Source organism: Aquila chrysaetos, chromosome 10 (genome assembly GCF_900496995.4).
Source record: "Aquila chrysaetos chrysaetos chromosome 10, bAquChr1.4, whole genome shotgun sequence".
In the NCBI taxonomy this organism is placed as follows: domain Eukaryota; kingdom Metazoa; phylum Chordata; class Aves; order Accipitriformes; family Accipitridae; genus Aquila; species Aquila chrysaetos.
Window position 1 is genome coordinate 34627135 of NC_044013.1, and position 21847 is coordinate 34648981.

The 21847-nt window shown below is 41.7% G+C and overlaps 2 protein-coding genes across 4 annotated transcripts in view; both read left to right on the forward strand.

The window, feature by feature from the left end:
- Positions 1–7054, forward strand: part of UBE2G1 (ubiquitin conjugating enzyme E2 G1) — a 29516-nt gene extending 22462 nt beyond the window's left edge. Inside the window, 2 exon segments of the mRNA XM_030028124.2 lie at positions 1435–1558; positions 3736–7054. Of these exon segments, the coding sequence (XP_029883984.1) occupies positions 1435–1521 (87 nt within the window). The 3' untranslated portion in view covers positions 1522–1558; positions 3736–7054.
- A 1089-nt stretch (positions 7055–8143) lies between these two features.
- ANKFY1 (ankyrin repeat and FYVE domain containing 1) overlaps positions 8144–21847 on the forward strand; it is a 35674-nt gene continuing 21970 nt past the window's right edge. Inside the window, exons 1-5 of one of the 3 annotated variants that reach the window (XM_030029049.2) lie at positions 8144–8734; positions 13954–14146; positions 15540–15658; positions 18076–18211; positions 19735–19858. In XM_030029049.2, coding sequence (XP_029884909.1) covers positions 8725–8734; positions 13954–14146; positions 15540–15658; positions 18076–18211; positions 19735–19858 — 582 coding nt within the window. In that variant the 5' untranslated portion in view covers positions 8144–8724. Of the gene's footprint in view, positions 8735–13953; positions 14147–15539; positions 15659–15885; positions 15998–18075; positions 18212–19734; positions 19859–21847 lie in introns of those variants that run through there. The other 2 variants (XM_030029051.2, XM_041126987.1) reach the window with 2 other exon arrangements.

Consider the following 21847-nt stretch of genomic DNA (forward strand, 5'->3'; position numbering starts at 1 on the left):
TGCTTGCTATTCAATTCTGAACACTTGCTTCATAGAACTATAAATATAAAAGGCAGAAAAAACCCTTAAGAATCTGAAGCTAGGAGGGCACAAATTTAATGCTTTTCTTGGCCTTAAGCCATCTTGCGTAAACTGTCCTATGTCCCAATCCAAGGAACCAAATGCTTGCTGTATTAATTGCTGAAAAAGAACAAATGTAATTAGTAGCCTTATTTGTGCTTTCACTGGAAAGATAAGACATGCTGGGCTTTCCAATGGGCTGACTGGCTAGGTCAGCTTGGAGGTGGTGAATGTTAGGATATGCCAGTTATCCTAATTTTCTCTCACTCAAATGTGCTACAACCTTCACTCCAAGTAGGGGGTGAAGAGGTGTTACATGCTAGGTTGCTTCAGGTAAAACTGGTGTGTGTTGGTTTTTGGTGTTTTTTTTTTTTTTTTTTTTTTTTAAATCCCTTCCCTCACCCCTGCAGTAAGAATATATTGCTTATATCAAAAACTAAGAACCGTAGAACTTAATGAAATGAGGGTTTTTTTATATTTTCTCACCACTTCTTGCCTAACTGTAAGGCAGTACCCAACATGTTAACCTTAGTCACATTGTATGATGCTCCTATGCTTTCATCTGAGCTCATCGTAAGGCTGGCACAAAAAACTTTAAACTGGCTGCACTTTTTTCCTGTGGGTTTTTGTGATACCGTGGTGTGCACATCTCCAGGTTCAGACTTACCTCTTGCCTATCTTCCTGTTCATCTTTATCTTTGTTCTTCATCTATGCAGTTCTGAAATCAGATACCTGTCACAGAGACCATCCCCATAGGTGTGCTGAGTATTCTGTTAAGGTCTCTCTCATGGAGCCAATATCTTGCAGCCATATCTAACTAGGAGGTGTTTTCTTTCTAAGGACACTGCTGTGCTTCTGAATACTGTGACTTCTGTATTTCTATCCTGGAGTGTCCTGGCTAGAATGAGATGGAGTTGAAACTGTCCTAAAAATCCTAGAATAACTACTAGCTCCACAGCAGCTGTGTACCTTTTTTCATCACTGCAGTTTAAAGACATTTTCTCTAACCTGTAACAATAGCTTGTGGTCTACAGCTTGAGTTTGCTGCTCATTTGCAGGCTGAAGTAAATAGATTTCAGCCTAGAAGTTGTGAAATATTGGTAGCCATCAGGTTAGTCTTGGATAATGCCTAAAACCCAAGGGGGAAAGACTGTGTTCTCACTGTCTTGTTTGTGAGCAGCTTGTGTAGAAACCCAGAGCAAGCTTTCAAAAGTCCTGAATGTCACAGGTTTTCAGTGACTAGCTCAATGACTGTAAGCAAATTTAGGTGTTGACTAGATGGCTAATGTCTGAAAATGTAAACACCAAGAGTCTTCCTAGAACTTGTACACTGTTATAGGACTGACATCTGAAAGCTGTCTATTCAATTACAGAAAGAATGGAGAGAAGACAGAAATGGAGAATTTAAAAGAAAAGTTGCCCGCTGTGTAAGAAAAAGCCAAGAAACTGCTTTTGAGTGACACTTATTCAGCAGCTAGTAGCTTCACTTTTTTCAGGGTAAGTATCCTTCTAAAGACAAGTCAGTTACCAGAGTTGAGGATTTCCTGCTTAAGTGTTGCTGAACTATTTTTTTTTTTTTTTTTTTTTCCTCTTCAAAAGCAAAAAAACCCAAACCTTTCTTCTCAGCTGCATGGTCTCAGTGGAGTTCTTTGGCTGTATGTGATACTGAAGACTAAAAGAATTTTCAAGTGCAGTAACAGCCCCTTCTGCCAAGATTGTTTTGCTTCTCTAGTACTCTTGCATTTGTGCTGTTCAGAAATTGAAGTTCCCTTTATCAGTATTCATCCTGCTTTATTAATAGTGCTTAGGGGTTGCTAGAGCTGTAATAGAAGGGAATAATCATTCTTTCATGTTCATTATTGTGAAGAATACTTGTTTGAGTCTTAAAAGCATCCTGTCTTGCTATCTCAAGTTCATATATATATATATATATATACACACACACATATATATATATGGAGTTTATCTTGCAGATGTTGGTGGCATGTTGCATGTAGGTTTTAAGACTTTAGTGAGGTTGTTCGGAACCATTTGGAAAGGATTGCTTCAGGTATCTATGGAAATTTTAATAGAAAGTCTACTAGTATATCAGAAAGGATCAAGTTGAGGTATTACCCATCAATAATATCAAGAAAGGTGGTGTTCTCTTCAGCAGCCCAAAAAACTTTTTTACTCAGGAATAGCTTCAGAAAAACAGCTATATTCTGCTTGAAAACAGAACTGTAGCATATCTGAGAGCCTGGACAAGTTTTAACCTGAGAGTAGCTGATGTGATGCATGCACTTCATGCCACCCTGTTAAAAATGAGCTTCTAACTCAAGATACTTACTCTAATTTGAACAATCTCATCCTAGTTTTAATGGGACTTCTTTTTTTAATTACAATAAGGTCTTGCAGAAAGCTCTGTATTAAAACATGGCCCTTAAATACCTGGCCTTTGGTCACTTTAATCTTGGTATGCCAACGAAAAACTTCCTCAACTAGCTAATAATTTCCCACTCTTGCTTTTCAAAGCAAAACAGACCTTTGTGTTGAAGCTGTCTTTTCTTAATGGTTGGTTTGGCAAATAAACTACTCTGACCCATTTGGCTGTGGAAGCCCCAAACCATATGTACTAGTTAGCTTCACCATACAAAACTTGGGGGGGGAGAAATACAGCACTGTATGTAGTTTAAAGGGGTTGTACTGTCTGAACAAATAGAACAGCTTACTAAATGTTCCTGCTGGTTAGTTTTGCTTCACCAAGGTTGTACAGGAGATACTTCCTTTCTTATACTTTGTAAGAATTGTGGGGGTTGGGGGTGGGGGAAGGCTCCATCTTGTGACAAACTAGTACTGCAGTATCTCTTCTCTGCAGAAATGCTTTGATTGAATGGAATTTCTCCAGTATAGAGAAAGCATGAAAAATGCTTAATATTGATCAAAAGACTAAGCAAAGGAACTGAATGTCTTGTACAACTGCCTGTAACTAGAGCATAAGAATTGTTAATGCAGCTGACAGTTTTTTCTGTCTAAGAGAAAGGGAGTAACTGTGAGTAACACTCCAGAGTGTCCTTAACTAACCTCAGCTCTGTTGCCATGTTAAACTTGGCCATAGTGAAACAATGCTCATGACAGATATTTAAGTAATTGGCTGTGTTGCTTTTTTGGAAGGCGAAAGCTTTTCTAAGTTCTGGTGACTCCTAAGTGAGTGATGGGCAATGAACTGGATGAGAAGGGGCCATATAGCTGGTTTCAAACAAGCACAGTCTGACTTGGTAGCTGTCGTGTTACTGCTTAATGAAGCACTGCTATGCCATTTTGTACTGCAGTTTGCTGTTGAAGCAGCATCCATCCCTCACAGTAAGTGATGCACAGAAGTTTCAATGCTAAATCTACAAGTGTTTAGCCCTATGTGTGAATAATCAAATGTTTACACACTGTGCACTTGACAAGCAACACAAGTAACAGGAGCCTGAAAGTCTGATAGTTGAGCTTGGATACACAGTATGCTGAACTAACTCAAGTCTTTCTCAGGTGATGGTTTTGGATTTATGCATCTTCTGTTTTAGAGGTATGTAAAGTTCTTGAACAAGTAGTGATTATCTTCCTTGAGCTTGAAATACTATTTAACATTTTTAAAATAACTGAGGATGACAAGGGGTTTTATTTTAATACCTGTGATTTCTTTGTAGGTCTCCAATTGAGAAACATGGCACTGTTTTTTTCCTGCACTCTACCCACCTATTGCTGGACTTCTGTTGTTACAAGTTGGCAAACACTGGCTGGAACTGGGCTGCAATAAAACATGCCAGTTATCAATGCTGACAAGAGCCTAACAAGTGCCAACACAAGATGATTACGCATTTTGAAATCTAATGAACTGCTTTAACCTTCAGGAAGAATTGTAAAGATGTGTACATAGCACAACATGATCCGGATAATATATATACTGTTCATGTACATCCACAAATACACATTGTACCAAATAATGCTGTCTGTAGTTAGGAATAGAATCGTGTAAATTCTAAAGATTTTAGCAGGTTTTTCTCTCCCTATTCATTGTTTCCTATCAGTTTGAAAAAAAAAAAAAACCAACAAAAACAACAACTTGTGAAGCATGTCAAACTAAACCCAATTAGGATAAAGTTGTTTTGGTTTTTTCCCTCCCCACTTAATTTCCTTTGACCCACTGAGGCTTAATTAAAATCTCTTGCTTATTAAAGTTTAGTATCTCTTTTTTGGTTTTTGGAAATGTGCTCCCTTTTATTTCCCCCATCAGAACTTAAAATTTTGCTAATTAAACCCTGAAAGGATTTGCTGTCAATTACTTGTGTCTTCTTTTATGATGACCTTTGTAGTCTCAAAGGTGCTTTTTTTTTTTGCCCTTTTTTTTTTTGTCCCCTTCCCACTCCTTTTCTAAACCCAATTGCACATACTTCTTGAATTGGGTATAGCAATAAAACTGGCCATGGAGCACCCTTGAGCAGCCTGCTGGATTTTTAACTTCCAAGGGACTTGAGTGCTTTCATTTGGAAGTTCAGTTGACTAAGTTAGTCCAGGATAGAAATGAGCTGCTTTTTATGGGTGATTTTTTTTTTTTCTCTTCCTTTTTCATTGCCTGTTTGTGGGGTGGGGTGTGTGGGGGGGAGGCTTGTTTTTTCTCAAGGTTGAGTTCAAGCATGCACAGCTGTAGGCTTTCAAATTACTAACTTCTGGGTTTGGTATCAAAAATAGTTTCCCTCCTTTTCCCTTTTCTCTTTTCTGTGGCCCTTCATATTCTTTGCCTTCCACTTCAGAGTTTTCCTCACCTAATGTACAAAGAAAATTGCGATGTATATTTTCATGTAATTTGATTTTTGGAATTCTGTCACCTTCTGTAGTGAGTTCTTCCAAAAATATAATTTTTTCCAATAATAATGTGTCAAACTGGCTGTCTTGAGTACCTAAATAGGAAGGGTAACTGCAGTTGGAGCACAACTTACCTGACCATCTTCAACAACATAACATCAGCAAACATTTGTTGAGTTTTACGTACTGTATTTAATCTTGAAATAATTAAAAAGCAAACACCACACACCTTTCTTCCTCTTGTAACCATCTTTGGTCCTCTAGGGAGCAAATACTAATCTCGGAGTATCCAGTAACAAGAGTTCTCCAAGCCTACCTGAAATACCTTTCTACCAAAGAAACTTTGTAGAGGAACTCGCAAATACTTGACTGTTCTCTGTTCTGTCACATGTTTACCATGGCTTTTAACAGCACAGAGTAACCCACTAATAAATCAAGAGTTCCAGTGTTAAAGAGTCATCTTGTAAGAAGCCTTCAGTACTAATTTTCTGTCTGGCTGGACTTTGTTTTGGGTTGCTGTGCAACATGCATATGCTAAAAGGCATATATTATAGGTTTCTTGAGGGGTGGGCTGGTGTGGAAGGAGATGACAGTTATTAGTGGCAAGACAGCCATATGGGACAAAAAAGCCCTTTAGTAAGTATAAGATGACTTACAAGTAAAGGTATTACTTCCTCCTGCAGGTGGTTTAGATAAACATAGATGTGTTTAATGTCCACATTTACATATTTGGTAACTAATTATTTTGAGAAATCATTAAGTTAAATTTGCTTTTAATTGGATAGCCTGCTCATGTAGGCAGGCAGATGTGTGCAGTACTTCAGAGCTATTAGTGCCCAGGCACAACAGCTGATTTTAGTTCCCATTTGAGTGCTTGTCTAAAATTGCTTGAGAGGAGGTTTCTTGCCCACCAGCTGGCTACCCTTTTTCACTTATCTAAGAGTTGGGACTGTGCAGAATTTCAGTGGCATGGTGCCATTTTTTTCCATAAACAAAACATTGGGAAGAAGCTACTCTTCCTAAACCTAGCAGTGGACTTCTTCCTCTATGGGCTGCCCTTTTCCCTTTCCACAGTGTATCTGAAGAGCTGGCAGCAATTCAAGATAATTGGTACTTGCTGCTTTCAGCAAGTTCAACAGTGTTCTGTTTTGTCTTCCTAAGTAATACATACAGGTCACAACTGACTCATCTGTAAACTTCACAAAACAGTTTAAAGCTTTATTTTTTTCATTTGCTCTCCAGAACCTTGTTTGTTCTTTAAGGGGTAGGCCTGGAAATGTTAGTCTTGCATCAGTAGTATGGAAGAACTGTTAATTCCACAGCAGTGTTGGTTCCCCTCTTCGTAAATTATTCAAGTATAAACTCACTTCTGTTTGGCTTACCCAGATGGTTTGTGAGTCCACATGACCCAGATATTCCAAAGGAAGCAATGTTACTGTGGGATACTGTTAAGACATACAAGCTGCAGGTATGGCTAATGCCCAATGACTTAATGAAGGAGGTAGCTAAGGGTCTGGTGCCAAATGTCCAGGTTGTAGAAAGCCTCTGGCGGGCATGGAAATGGCCTATTTAACTTTTCTCTGATCACAGTTGGCTTTTTGTTTGTTCTTGCCCCACACGTGAAAGGGATCTGGCTATGATTACTGTTATGACCAGAAGTTTCTGCTTAGCCTCAAGATAGGAACGCCACTGAAGAGACGGAGTATGTACAAGTAGTACTACAATGCTTGTTGAACAATCAAGTAAACCAGCATTCTTACTCAGTTGCACTTGTACCAAGATCTTGTATCTAGTTTGGTTTATGTAGGCTGTCAGCATACCGGATGATCAATTACACTTTTCTAGTTCTCTGGAGGCTTGTAATTATGGCTGAGTTTTTGTGCTGTTTTTTCCCCCAACACGTGGTGGCCTGCTTTCCAGATAACACTGCATCACTGGGGGAAAAGGAAAGAAGAGCATGGAATTCTAATAAATATCAAAGTAGTACAGCCATCCTAATTCCTTTTTTATATTACTCCATGCTGCCCCTTATGCATCAGAGAAGATCTCTGTAAAAACCAGAAGGGCTGTTCAGCTGTCATGCTAAAATTCTTTCCTGCTGTGATGCCTAGAAAACGCTTACTGAAACTAGATGATCAATAAATGGTGAACATTAAATTTGAAGTGATTATAAGTGTATTTTCATTTTTTGGTAGGCTGATGGGGGGTGGACTTTTTACTGCATCTGTACCATCTGGTGCACTGCTCTTGTACGGTGCCATCACAAAGCAAACAGGAGCACCACGAGTCTTATAATTTCTGCATATCTTCAGAAGCATGTATGAGTGATTTCAAACCAAACCAGAAGGTGCCGGGGTTTTAAAGAGAGGCTGTAACAAGACCACTTCCTGCCCAGGCAAATCCTCAACAGATGAGATTGCCGATTCCCCAGGTGCAAAACATAGCAGTTGTTTGAAATCTGATCTCGGTCGCTACTCAGAAATTCAACTAAGACTAAATGTGATCAGGCAGCAATAACTGTTTCCTTGCAGTTACTCAAGATGATCAATAGTACCCATAAAGCAGTGGTTTAAGTTAGCTACGTTGTCAATGAGCTGCGAAAAATGAGACAGGTCGTGTTTCGTGCTATGTCTAGAAAACTACAGTCTCTGGCTCGCCTAGGCCTTGTTCTGGTTTTGCTGTTTTATCCAATGGGCACAGAAAACTAAGATATGAGGCAGAGCGACTTTTCAAAGATCACTTAATGGTGAAGTCAGGAAAAAATTACATCTGTAAAACGACACTGTGCATAATGTGTTCAAACAGTTATTTGAAATTTACTCTCTAAAGCAAACAGAAAAATTGCTGTTGGATCAGCATAGAGTGTTTTGGTATTTCTGTTGCATAGAGGCAGGAAAGTTCATGAGCAATGAAAACAGTGGAGGGTCAGCCAGCTCTGTTGTACACATGGCTGCGGAAAATGTCCTGTTACTGTTACTGGGTTGTTGCCCGTCTTGACTCTCAACCACACTTTTTACCCACTGGGCCCAGATCCGGGTGCTAGGACTGTTGACTCTGGAACAAAAGCAATACATGCAGGAACTGAAGTAACGATGATTCGAGTAAAAGCCAAGCGCTCAAGGGACCCCATCAGATTGCAAACCCATGCTGGCACTTCCATTAGCTCTGCTGGAACTGGGTGCGCAGGAGAAGGCACATGTTGCTTTTGGGGTGCGCTAAAGCCAGTGCACGCCGGTGGCTTTCAGTGCAGGCCGAACCGCAGGTGAAGCGAAGGCGGCCGTCATGCCCTGGCCCCGGCTGCGTTCTCCCTTGGCGCCGGGCGGTTTTCTCCCGCGTTTCCCAGCCCTCCGGCTCTGGCCGTCGGTGTTTTACTGCAAACGCGGCCATCGCGCTGTTCAACGGCCGGATCGCCCGGACAAGGCGCCTTATCTCGGGGAGGAGGAGGGGGGGGGAGGGAAGAGAAACCCCAGAGCGGTTAAAACCAGCCGCCGGCTGCCTCCTGGCGCTCCCGGGCGAAACGCCTCAGGAGCAGAGCCGGACGCCGGTGGGCCCCGCCGCCTCCTGAGGGGACGGGGAGCGGGCGGGGCGAGGCCGGGCCGAGGCCGGGCCGCCGGCTGGCTCCCAGGGGGCCGTTCGCTGGCTGAGGCGGGGAGAAGCCGCCGCTATAAAGCGGAGCGGTGCCAACCCCAGCCCGGCGTGCCCGGGGGTTCCCGCTGAGAGCAGGCGGCGGCCGGAGCGGAGCGGGGGGGTGTCCCGCTGGTCTCGCGAGAGCGCCTGGCTCGGGCGGCGGGGCGGGCGGCGGCTCTCGCGAGAGCCGCGGCCCCGGACCCAACATGGCGGAAGGTAAGGGGGGGAGCCCGGGCGAGGGGCCGGGCGGGGCCGCGGCCGCCGGGTGCGCGGGTAGCGCCGCTGGCCGGGGTGGCTTCTCCACTCGCAGGGGACCGGGGGCAGCCTCCGTGTGGGGCTTCTGCTTTCTCCCTATGTGGGACTGGCTCGGCCCTGCCCGCGGCGGGTGGGCCAGGCCGCCCCCGAGGTGAACGTGAAATGGCGGGGGGGGGGGGGGGGGTCTGCCCTGCCCGGGGCCGCGGGCTAGTACCCCCGGGGGTAGGGCGGGCCTGGCATGGGCGCCTTTGCTCCTCAGGGAGGGGGATTTTGGGGGTTGCTGTGGCTCTGGGGTGTAGTGGGTGGTGGGGAGCTAGCCGGGACATCCCGCCGACTCCCTCCCCGCACTTCGCCGGTCAGGCGGGAGCTGCGGTGGGTGATGCCGCCTGTCCCGGGGCTGCCGGGGCGAGGAGAGCCCGGCGTGGGCTGTCGGAGTCGCTGCGGGCGGCGGCTTTTCTTGGAGTAAGGCGGAGAGGCTGTGCTGCAGCCTCCGGGTCACTTGCTGCTGGGAGTCCCTTTGTCAAATTTGGGCTCTAATGAGATCTGCAGAACTCCTAGACTGCTTTTGTTTTGCTTGGAGGCTATCAGTTACACCATTTCGAAACTAATTTAACTGAGGTAATGGAATTTGAAAAGACACTTGGATTTTTGCAGTCCTGCTCCTTTCTGCAAGACAGAAGCTTCCTCTTTTCCTCCCTGGAGGAAACCAAGTCGGCGAAGCGAACTGAGCTAAAATGCCCCAAGTTACAAAGGAAATGAAGGCTCTAACTTAGTCTTAAAAGCACAGCCTTTGACTCTTAAAGTGCAACTCTCAGACAGTGGTAGAATTTTAAAACCACTTGTGGAAGATTAACTAGGATGTAGCATATGCTGATCTTCTGGCATGCATCAGCCAAGAGGATGCTGCAGTCAAGCTGGTTTAATAAATCCTTAGAGCAACTCCTAACTTTTTGTGTGCTAAAGTACCACTGTTTCATATGTAGCTGACTAGCCTCGTAGGCTTGCTTTTAAGCCTTGGTGACCCAGTTCTGGTGGGCATTAGATGTCGAAGATGTCTTCAGGTGGTGAAACTTTTGCCACTGAGACCCGCAAGGATCTGAGGCTCTGGTTCAGTGTCCTGCTCTGTGGAATGAACCTGCAGCTGATGCAAGTCCTGTTTCAGACATCTATACTTCTCAAAGATTCTTCCCTAATTCAAGTAATTCTCTGATCTTTTGGCTAAAGAAGGCACATGACCAATGAGTGATCCTGCATGAACAGGAGTAATAAGCTGGTGTTGTAGCTCTCCCCACTCAGTTTCTTCTGATATCTGGGCGGAGGGGCTCATTTTGTCCCTTCAAACAAGTACCTATTTGCAGCAACACTTCTCTAGTTAAGAACTGATGGTATTGGAGAGTCAGCTGAAAAGTGAAGGCTTATTAAGGAAGGGAGCTTGTCAAACTGTGGTCATCTGCTCAGAAGCTGAGTGCCTTTTTGTTATGGAAGCGTTGACTCTGTGTATGGAAGTCCTGAATTAGATTTATTGCAATTACTAGCTACAAATTGATTGAACAGTTTATAAAGAAAAGAGCCGAGCTTGCTTGTCTAATTTCTGTAAGAGTTCTGTACCACCAATACCAGAGGATACTAGGTTACATGCAGGCATGGGTAAAAATTGTCAGATTAATGCTTGAATCTAAAGCAGTAGGAAGTACGCTGTAGTACTTTGGGATGGTTGTCAGGGTAAAGATCATAAGTGCAAAAATGAGGAGGAACAAGAAAACAACTTGTACAGCCTTGTGGAGGTGGGGGTCAGAGTGTGGAGCAGTGGATGAAGGACTTGAGGGGGTAAGGAAATATATTTTTCTGAAATATTTCACTCGGGTCCACTTCATAAGTAAACAAAAGCTTCTGTGACTGCTTTTGATGGGTGGGGTGGGCAGTGTAATGGGTTCCACTAGACCCTCCCTCTAGTTTTTGGTACATGCTATCTGTCACCCCATTGCCTGTTACCTCCCTGCTTATCTCTTTGGATTCAGCTATCTAGTTGCTCTCAAGTCCTTTGTGCCTTCTCCTATAAGAACATTTCAGTAGCGTTTTCTGAAGTCCTCTTTAATGTCTTTGACATGGAACATAAACTTCTGCCTGTTCATGAGATGCTAGTCTATCTGCCAGAAAGCTGCTAACAACACTGCTTTTATTTTCTTGTCTAGCCATCCGTTAACTCTGTACCTGGACTATGGGCTCAGAAAAGGAGTCACTTTGTGTATGCCTCTGCTGAACCCAAGCATCCTCTCACTGATTCATGTGGATTGATGCTTAGCTAGAGACTTACTGGTATCTTCTAGTGAGTCTGTCCTTTCAGTGTCTTGATGCAAAAAACTTCATTAGGTGTGTGCATGCATGCAGTAATAGTACATTATACTTGGGAGACAGGGAGGTGAATGGTCATATATAATGTGGACTGGCAATAATATGTGCTCTGTCAAAGTGATTGCCAGCTTGAAGATACAATGGTCATTTTGCATTGATTTTTAAAAAGTGATGATACTTCTCCCTCCTTCCAAAATTGAGAACTGTAAATAGTAAGCCTGGAGTTGTGGTGCTACTTGTTTAAATAGAGGTAGTGCTTCTACCTGAGATCGAGCAGGTTCCACTTTTGAAGCAATTCTTATTAACTTATGTAAGTCTCTTATTAACTCTTTAAATGAACAGTGTACAGAGAAAATTTGAGGATTTGCTCTTTTGCAGTGAATGTTGATTAACTGGACATTGAGGACTGTCTTGAATGTGCACTTGAAATGTGCTGTAAGATAAATATTGTCTGCAAGTGTGCAGTAGTAGGTACTACACAACTGGTGTGCGTGGTGGTGTGTAGAATAAGAGAAACTCTTATTTTACAACTCTTGTAATTCTTACAGTAAGCAAATACCTATCAGTCCCTCTCACTGAGGTCACAGGAGGCGTATGCTGTCAATCTGACAACAACATTTTTCAAAGCTTCAGTTCTTCGAGGTACTTTCACTGCCAGTAGTGATTGTCTTGGATTGCCCTGGAAGCAGCAGTAACAAACTTGATTGTTCATTATGCATAAAGTTTAAGCTACTGCTGGTTGAGGGTTTAAGGTTCTGCATTGTGTCCTACTGACTTCAGAGTAATTTGGAGCTAGTGAGCTGTCTTTGGTAAAATGACAGTATTTGAGATGTTACCTTCTGGTACTGATTCTTTATTCCCACCTTCACACTCTGATTGCTTGACTGGAAGATGCAGTATTTCTTTAAGATGATATATGCTATGAGGTTCAGCAGGCAACTTCTTGTTCCTAGCATTTGAATTTGTATAGCACCTAAAAATCTCACTGTATGAACAGTGGTGGTGTTCATACACTAATGTTTGGTGTGGTTCTTAAAGTGTCTTTCAGTCATCGCTCTTGACTCCTATCAGACTTGTGCCCTCCCTGCTGTAGCAGTAGGACTTGCTTTGTGCCACCCTTGACACCTTCCTTATGAATCAGTTGGGAAGGAGCTGTTGCTCGAGAGACATGTCCTTCTAGCTCTGGGAACACTGAAACTGCATTTATCTTTAGATAGAAAGACCAGAGCAGAATTTCAAACCCTCTTTGAGGGTTGGTGGGGTATTGGTAGCACAATTCTGAAATCATAGTATATTTCAATAGAATAAGGAAAGTATCCCAAAGGAGATGATATCTATTAATTTCTAAAGGATGAAGCTAAATAGAAGGCTGCTGAAGGAAGTACACTGCCAAACCTGCTTAAGTAGTATTAACTTAAGAGTAAAATAAGGTAAATTACTTTCTGATTATCCATTACAGTAATTGTTAAGTTAAAAGACTTATGAGGGAGTGTTTGCTGCAGCAGTCCATAGAAGAAAGACTAAATGAGGCATTCTGTCTGCAGCTGGGCAAAAGCAGGATGCTCTGCCCTGGGGACCTGTATTAGAGTGAGGCCAAGGTCAGCTATGCTGTTGACTTTTCTAGAGAAGAAAGAAAAAAACACTGGTCAATAGAGCTGGGTTTCTCATTGTTTGTAGTAGTGACTTACAGTTAGTAAATAATTGAGAAGAATTGTTGAACAGTGAATTCCTGGCTGGTAGGGAGTAATCTTGTAGGAACTTTCCTACTTAAAATCATTGGTTAGCTTCCAAATTTCTCCTCCCTGCCCCCTCTCATTTTAGGACTGGTTTTGGATTTGTACCTTATTCAGAAGATCAACTCAATGATTGGGGGAAACAGTCAAGCACAGTGATAGAAAGCTACATATAGTTTGTGCAACTAATCCATAAATAAGTATTCATAAGTTGGACTGTTTTTAAGCACCTGTACAGATGTTTCCTTCTAGCGGTGCGGTAGAGGTTTTTCATACAGGTGGCCTGGGTTGAGTTCAGTGAACTAACTTAGCACAACATGTTGTGGAGTGACCATTTAAGTGTGGTGGAAAAGCGGGTTCTGCAATGGGATGGAAATACTTGGCTGGGGATCAGATTTCCAGGTGCTCTTGCTGTGCTACTCCTGATTTGAGATAGCTACCACGGACCTGACTCTGCACAGTGATGCCTTGTCAGTGCAGTGCCTCCAGTGGAGGAATGTGTGTGTGCCACTAGCAAGTAGAGTTTTATATATTTTTGATTGGCCTTTAAAACATAGATTCCAGGGAGAATCTGTTTTCCACTCTGTCCATTTCTTAAAGAGTGTCTTAGCTGACAGTGTGAGGAGTTCTAAACAGGTCAGTTAAGTACTCTGAGGCAGATATGGTATGTCAGCAACTGTTCTAATACTCACTTGTGACTGATGCCTCAGCTGTGAAGTCAAACAGCATCTTAACTAAACTGAAAAAATGGGTAAGAACCAAAGAGTTAGTCCTCTATACCACTGTAATTCCCACAGTCACAGACTCTCATGGTTTTAGAAATCTTGTGGCATTCCTGACTGGGCAGGATTCAGGAACTTGTAAGTGGCTTCTATCACTGTTCTGATTATTTTTGATGTGTTTATGGCTAGCAATGATATAAAATAAAAGATTTAATATTGGGGGGTGAGAGGTTCAAGTAGTGTGGAAGAGGAGAGACTCTTACTAGAGTGTTCTGTGATTAAACGAGATGTGCTTGTAGGGTTAAGTTACCCACAGATGCAAAACAAAGGTGTGCATATTTCAACCTTGTAGTAACACTGTGTGCCTCTGCAGAGGAGGTGGCCAAGCTGGAAAAGCACCTGATGCTTCTCCGCCAGGAGTATGTAAAGCTGCAGAAGAAACTAGTTGATACAGAGAGGAGATGCAATCTTCTGGCTGCTGAGGCTAACCAAGACAATGCCAGTGACACCTTCATCACTCGACTTCTTGCCATTGTAGCTGAACTCTATCAGCAGGAGCAGTACAGGTAAGAAAGCCCCCTTTGGGTGAAGGGCTATTACAGGAACCTTTGACTTTGCAGTAGGTACTAGTCTTAGACAAGGAAAATTCTTTCTCTACTGCCTTGTATGAATAGGGTCCACGGTTGCAGCTGGAAGAGAATGCTAAGGTCAGGTAGCGTACTGAATCCAGTTCTTGAATCATGAGCTCTAAGTAGAAGTTCATCTCTGAGGCTGACATTTAAGACACGTTTAAAGAAAACTGACCATTTTCACTGTTGACAGCAAAGCTCCCTTTGAACAGAAGTAATTTTAAACTGATCTATGTGTACCTGATGGATTAATTGGGTGATTATCTACTACAGACTGGAAATCTCTCCTTTCTTGAAAGGATATGTCCTTGAAACCAGTTCTGTATTCCTGTTGTACGTGTAAAGAAGCCGGATTAAATTGGCTTGTCTGGTTGTATGATGTAACAGGTCTTAGACAGTGATCTATGTTCAGTCAGGTAAGGGGAAAATATATAGTTTTGTTTAAAATTTCCTTCCCCTAACACCTCTTCATGAGCCTCCCTGAGAAAAGGCTCTGTGCCTGGTGAGAACTTATAGCATGCTGGGTAAAAGATTTGTTAGGTAGCATATGTCAGATGAGTTGGATCACTTCATTTCTGTTCAGCATATGAGTTTTAAAGGCTTAGAATAGAATAGTGGTCTAAAAGGGCCTACAAGTCATAAAATGAGAAAGGTAAGTTTAAGTGCAAGTTTAACATCTCTGTATTTTGTACTGTAGTTTATAGCAGTGCTTTGATTTAGAAAATGGTCTGGAAAGTATACCTACAGAGTCAGAACATTTGCAAGCTATGGGACTTTAAAATAAACAGGGTAGGTACTTTATAACTACAAAGGATAACCTGGTGTTAAAGGGGTCAGGATGAAATCAGTGTTCTTGACAGCTGGTCTCCTGGGAACTGGGGATTCTTGGAGTCTGCCTTAGACTACTGTCAAACATTGTTCTGTTGCTGGTCTTGCCTGAAACCATTGGTGCTTAGCTGACAGTATTAGTATGGACACTGCAACATAAATATTAGTATGGACACTGCAACATAAATATTTAACCTCAAGATTGTTGGATTTCCCTATCTTCTACAATAATTCCCTTGCAGTTTATTCCAAAAAGGTTAACCTCCCCATACCCCTAATGCTTTAAATACTAATGACTCATTGCATTTCTCCCTAGAAAAATAAGAATTGTTGTTTGGCAATGTGTTCTGCTTAACCGATGAAATGTGTTTTGATGTCTCAAACAACTTGAACCTAAATGCGGATACCAGGACATAGATACTATGGAGATGCTGAATCCATATGTATCTAAGCACAGGGGAAGTCTGTGTTATACATGTATATGCTTTTTTCCTCTTATCAGTGATCTGAAGATAAAGGTTGGGGACAAGCACATCAGTGCTCACAAATTTGTCTTGGCGGCACGCAGTGATACTTGGAGTCTTGCCAACCTTGCCTCAACAGAGGAGCTGGATCTGTCAGGTCAGTCATTGCTTAGTAATATGATGCTTTGATTGTTTTTAGGATGACTGAAAGGGCCTGTTGGGGAAAGGTTATTTATGTACCTTTCAGACTACTACTGTCCACAAAAAGTGGTGCTTAATCCATTAATTATGGAGCTCTGTCTCTGAAACATGGTAGTACGCTTGTGAACTTCGTGCTAGTGCTAGTTAAATCAATAACCTACCTTCTTTCTCTTTAATGAACAGGGGTTGAGAATGGTGGCCTGTTTGTCTTTTCTAGAGTCAACTAAACATAATGAAAAACAAATCTATATGGAGGAGCTTGACTTCTTCCTTTCTAAGGACAGGGCTTTTTGAGGTAGTGTGCATAATTTCTCTGAAGTGTGTCATGGAAATACCTTGCTTCTTGTTAACATAGTGTGTGTGGGAAATGAATACAAATACTGATGTGTTATTAAAAAGTTATTTGCTTTGGCACTTCGATACCTTTGCAAAATAGGTGAGGAAGAGAAGTTTTCTAAAAGTCTTCTACAAGATGGTGTTTTGTCCTGCTGTAGCTGTTTCTCTGGCATGTACTTACACTGGGCAGTGTTTCTGCAGATCGAACCTCTTGACAGGCTTTTCTTCTGTACTTAACAGAATAAGAGTCTTATACAATTAATTTGAGCAATAAAAACAGGCATGAAGTTAAGCAGGTTTGCTGGCTGGCATGTTGAATATTAAGCATTGGCTTCACTTTCTGCACTTAATCTTATCATGAATCCTACATGCAGGCAGACGGGAAAGAAGCAAGTCACAGCAAGCTAGTTTTACGAGACAGCATAGGCTTTCTTGCAAAAGGATTTATGGATCTTTCTGCAGCCACAAAAAACAGATGTCAAGGAGTTTTAAAATTGAGTGCTGTGCTAACAGAAGATTATTACTGAAAAGCTCTTATGTTAATTGTACTTTCATTGCAAGTGGCAGTCCATAGCATTTCTAGCTCCACATTGAAGCTAGTCTGAGAATCTCAAATGTAACTGCAGTCTTGCATGTTTAGCAATGCAAGCACTTCCTATTACAGAATGGTGCTTAACATACGTGCTAGTAAATGATACTTTCCACTGTGTAAAATTGAATTCTTTATAAAATTTGATAAATGGCACAAGGATTAATTAAGTTATGAAATAGTTGTAGCAAGCAACAAGCTGTTCCCTAAAAACTGTCGTGGTGTTCTTAGGAGGTTCTCTTAAGAACTTGCAAGCTAAGATTGCCTGAATCCTAACTTCAAAATACAGGCAACATTTAAAATTGAGTGTTTTTAGAGTTCATGTAATCTGCAGAATTTTCTACTCTTTAAGAAGAGTAGAAAGAGATGAACACAGGCTCTCTTGTCAGGAGGGAGAAAATGAACTCTTACCTCTGCCAAGGCAGAGCTGATATTACAGCTCAAGTAGGTTTTCTGATTACTTCAAGCTTGGCGAAAGATACTTGTCTTACTAAAACCTTCTGTTTCTTAGGAGGCAGTCTAAATGCTATGCCAAGTACTTGTCTGGTACTCTGCAAATAATCTGGGGCAACCCTCCATGTGGAGGAGATGTTTTAGGATGGGTATTTCGGTGTCTTATACATGTATGTTTTCATTTTAAAAACAAAATGGCTTCAGGGACTAATGTTATTTTTCTAAATGAATGGTATTTTTTGTTGTAACTGGTTTGATAGTACATTGTGGAGTAATTCTCATCTACGTCCCTGTAAGCACGATTGTCACTATACTTCAGACTAGGTGACAAAGGTCCCTGGTCATTGGGCTTCTGTATCTTGTGTCCTGTGGTGTAGGTTGTGTCCTGTGGTGTAGGTTTCTCTTTTTCTTGCTGTGTAAAAACATAAGGCTTTTGATTAGTGTTGTAAACACTTGAAATCTAACCAGCTGCAGAAACTCTTTTGCACCTTTCCTAGAAATGGTTCCCAGCAGTTTTAACTACTTTGTAGTCATTACCAAGGTGTAAGTACCTTTATTGGAATGCAACAGTTCATAACATATGGCTCTGATATCAGAGGCAGGATTCTTAAATCAAAAAGGGGATTTGTGCTTGTCAAATGTAGATGTGGGTTTAGCCATATGTGAGGGACTAAAGACTTTAAAGCGGCATTGCTGGCCTCTAAATATGCAATATCTGTGTAGCAGGTAGGAGATGTTAGAGGGGTCCCTGCATTCTGTACAGTGTTCCAATGGAAAAAAGGTTTTCTTGCTTGGTGCCAGCATTGTTACTAGTTTCAACTTCTGAGCAGTTTTGCCTCTGTTTTGACACTTTGATTGAATTAAAGCCGTACAGTTTCAATGAGGCTATTTTTTTTCATGGTAGCTGTGACTTTAACAGTCAGAGGAATAGTAGCTACTTGAATAGGTGATTGTTGTTTGGGTATTTTATTAATCCCTGTTGCTCCCTGTACCAGATGCTGACCCAGAGGTAACCATGGCAATGCTGCGGTGGATCTACACAGATGAACTTGAGCTAAGAGAAGATGATATCTTCTTGACAGAGCTCATGAAACTAGCTAATAAATTTCAGCTCCAGCTACTTAGGGAAAGGTGAGTCTTGGTAAATACAGTGGATCTTCTTGAACTGTTCAGCCTTGTTTGAATAGAAATAAGGTGACAGTTGCTGGCAATTGGATAAAATTTTGGCTTTTCAAAGTCTTAAGCTTTTAATAATACAGCATGACATTCAGTTTATCACAGGAAATGAAGCCTTGTACTACAGTTAAACTATAGCAGTTTTTCTCATAGCTTTTATGTTTACTTTCCAGTTCTTCTCCCGGTCAAACTAATAACCCTAATTTGGCATTAAGATGAAGTAGAGATCAGTATATTAGTAACAAGCTCTGGAGAGTTGCAGGAAAGGAATTGTTAAAGAGAATGCTAGGAAGAGTCAATAGCAAGGAGTTTGCAGTTTTAAAGTACCACAGGTGAAATTTCTTTTAACTTAAATAGCTGTTCTTCTGTGCATCTTGGCAGCTTTTCTTCATAAAGAAGGTTAATGTGACAGTACAATGTTTTGCCATTTTGAGGAGATTATGATTACATCATTCTAGTAGGGGCTAGGTTGTTATCTTGAATGTTTAGAATGCTCTAAAAAACCATTTAGAGTTAGTGAGAAGCCCGAATGTACAACTTTGTTTTGTGCAACTTTGAAGCCTTGAATTTAGTCGAAGTACCCTTTGATATAATCTTTTGCCCAAGGAGTGTCTGGAGCTGTAGCAGGACATGGCACTCATAATCTATAATTTAAGTGTGACTCAACATGAAGCAAACTAAATTGCTGTCAATTCTTCTGACTAAAGAAGCTGACATCTGTAAGGTCAATGCTAGAATTGCCTTCAAGCTTTGTACCAGGCTAAAACTGTCTGCACATTGTACTAGCTAAACATTCCTCAGCTGTTGTCTGGTCATGGTAGTCTAGTGACAAGTCCACGTACATATGCTAGTAGTACTTATTAGATGTCTTGCTAGGTATCTCCACCTGGAGACAAGTATTTCATTTTTTGGTCTTAATATCTGCTTGGAGATCACTGGTATGTTTAACTTTATCTTCATTTTGAGGTACTTGGATTTTCTTCCCATAAACTCAAACTAATAGCTTCACACCTATAAAGATTAGGTGGATCTGCTGTTAAAGCTTATCCATTCTCTTTATTAAACAAATAGCTATATTTGGCTTGCCTGTTTCTAGCTTTGGCACAAAAGCTGCTTGTGATCAATATAGTACTTGTAAAGATAGACATCTTCCCTACTTCATAACAGTGAATGAGCTTCAGTTTGTTCCTTTGGGAGAGCTAGGATGTCTGTCTCCACTTGCAGGATCCTGCAGTGTTTGTTGTTATGGGACCTTAGCTTAGATGGACTCTAATAGGAGTCTGCTCTTAAGGAAGCTGTGTTACAGTGCTTCTGATTGAAGTATGTTTATGCTGCTTAGCCTTATAGTAAAGCAAGGCCAAGCCATTTTCTACTGGCATCTAGGAAAAGGAGTATATAGGACCCTGTTACACCGTGGGAGAGTGATTACAGTAAAGCTGTTTCCTGATTACTGAACACTGGCTTTCCTATTTTGACAGATGTGAAAAAGGAGTTATGTCACTAGTTAATGTCAGGAACTGCATTCGTTTCTATCAGACTGCTGAGGAGCTGAATGCTAGCACTCTTCTGAACTATTGTGCTGAGATAATTGCTAGTCACTGGGTAAGTACTGTCAGAAGCAAGAGGAAAAATGTTTGCAGAGTATAGGAACTTCATCAGTAGAATTTTGCTTAACTTGCTATACTATCTAACCTCAGGAGTATCTCTTGGTATGCTAACATTCAAGCATTCCAGTTGGGATGGGGATTACATGGACTCCTGATAACTTTCAGCGACTCAGGTGACCTATTATGCTGACCCTTATATGTTTGCAGAGAGCAGCAGTTTTGATAAAAAGCTGTAAAATCTGCCTGCCCTGCTGCCTGGTGTGAGTGAAGAGGCTGTTTCTGAGGCAGGAGTGACATTTCCCTTCCCATCTGTCTCAGTTATCTTTATTTTATAATATGTGCTTTTGACACTGTGTGTTATTTGGTATTGTCTACAACACTAATTCATAATTATATATTTGAAACAAAGCACATTAAATGGCTTCTTATCTAAGATTTTGTTTGTTGTCTTTAGAGGTTATGTCCGTTGTCTATCTTGGTGTGAATGTCTTGACTGGGGGAAATAGCTTATAGCCTGAAGGGTTGTTCTGTTCATTGGAAATACTTCACTGTAAAAAGCATCTTAGTTCCCTAAACATGAGCCAAACCAAAGGGGCAGTATTCTAATAAGCAAGAGGATTGTTTATTAAATCTGGACTCGGAACTGTTTAGAAGTTCACCCATAGTTGGTCTCTGTCTATACAGATCACAAATCCCAGGCCTGCTTTTACTTCTAAAAATAATCCACAGAAGCCAGGGAAGAGTTTCTTTTCTGTAATGGAGGGAGTGGCAAGGAGTTTTGCAACGGACTTGGGAGTTTCACTTGCTCTGATCTGTTATTTTGAGGAAAGTTTGAGTAACTTAGTAGTGGATTAGCCTTGAAAATAAGACTTGTCAACAGCAGACTAGTGTGTGAGGGTTTAGGTTATTCTAAATCTAAAATGCATCATCCAGATGTGGATGTGTCTTTGGCTAATGCAAAAGCAGATGGAAGTGCTTTGACCTGACATAAAAAAAAAAATTCTTGTGTCTGAACCTGCAGGTCAGCCATTTTAACTTTCATGCTTCTGCCTCCTAACTTTTGACACTGTATTCTACCTGGAAATGAGGCTGTTTCTGTTTAGTCAAATAAGCACTAGCTCAAATCTAAGGTCTTCCTACTTCTAAGTTTCTGTTTACTTTTATTCAGAGTTTTTCAAAGTTCTGTGGAGTTGTCAGTCTTCAATAGTTATAGGCCTTTTTGTCAGTGTTGTGGTTTAACCCAAGCCAGCAACTCAGTCCCACACAGCTGCTCACTCCCTCCCCCAGGTGGGATTGGGGAGGGAATCGGAAAGGTAGAAGTGATAAAACTCATGGGTTGAGACAGTTTAATAGGTAAAACAAAAGCCACATGCGCAAACAAGGAATTAATTCACCACTTCCTATTGGCAGGCAGGTGTTCAGCCATCTTCAGGAAAGCAGGGCTCCATCATGTGGAATGGTGACTTGGGAAGACAAAATGCCATCAGTCCGAATGTCCCCTCCCTTCCTCCTTCTTTCCCCAGCTTTATATGCTGAGCATGATGCCACATGGTCTGGAATATCCCTTTGGTCAGTTGGGGTTAGCTGTCCCAGCTGTGTCCCCTCCCAAATTCTTGTGCCCCCACCCCCCCCAGCTGCCTTGCTGGTGGGGTGGGGTGAGGAGCAGAAAAGGCCTTGATGCTGTGTAAGCACTGCTCAGCAGTATCTACAACATCCCTGTGTTATCAGCACTGCTTCCGGCACAAATCCAAAATGTAGTCCCATACCAGCTACTATGAAGAAAATTAACTCTATCCCAGCCAAAACGAGCACAGGCAGAAAATGCTAATCTGTCATTTAAATCCAGATAGAGAATTAGAGACTAGATGTTAATCTGCTGTAATATCTGGTAAAATGCTAGTTTTCCATGTCTGTAGACAAAAGGGAAGAAAAATTTAACTGGAAACTAAAATGTAAGATGTAAAACTTCCCTAGTGTTTCTTCC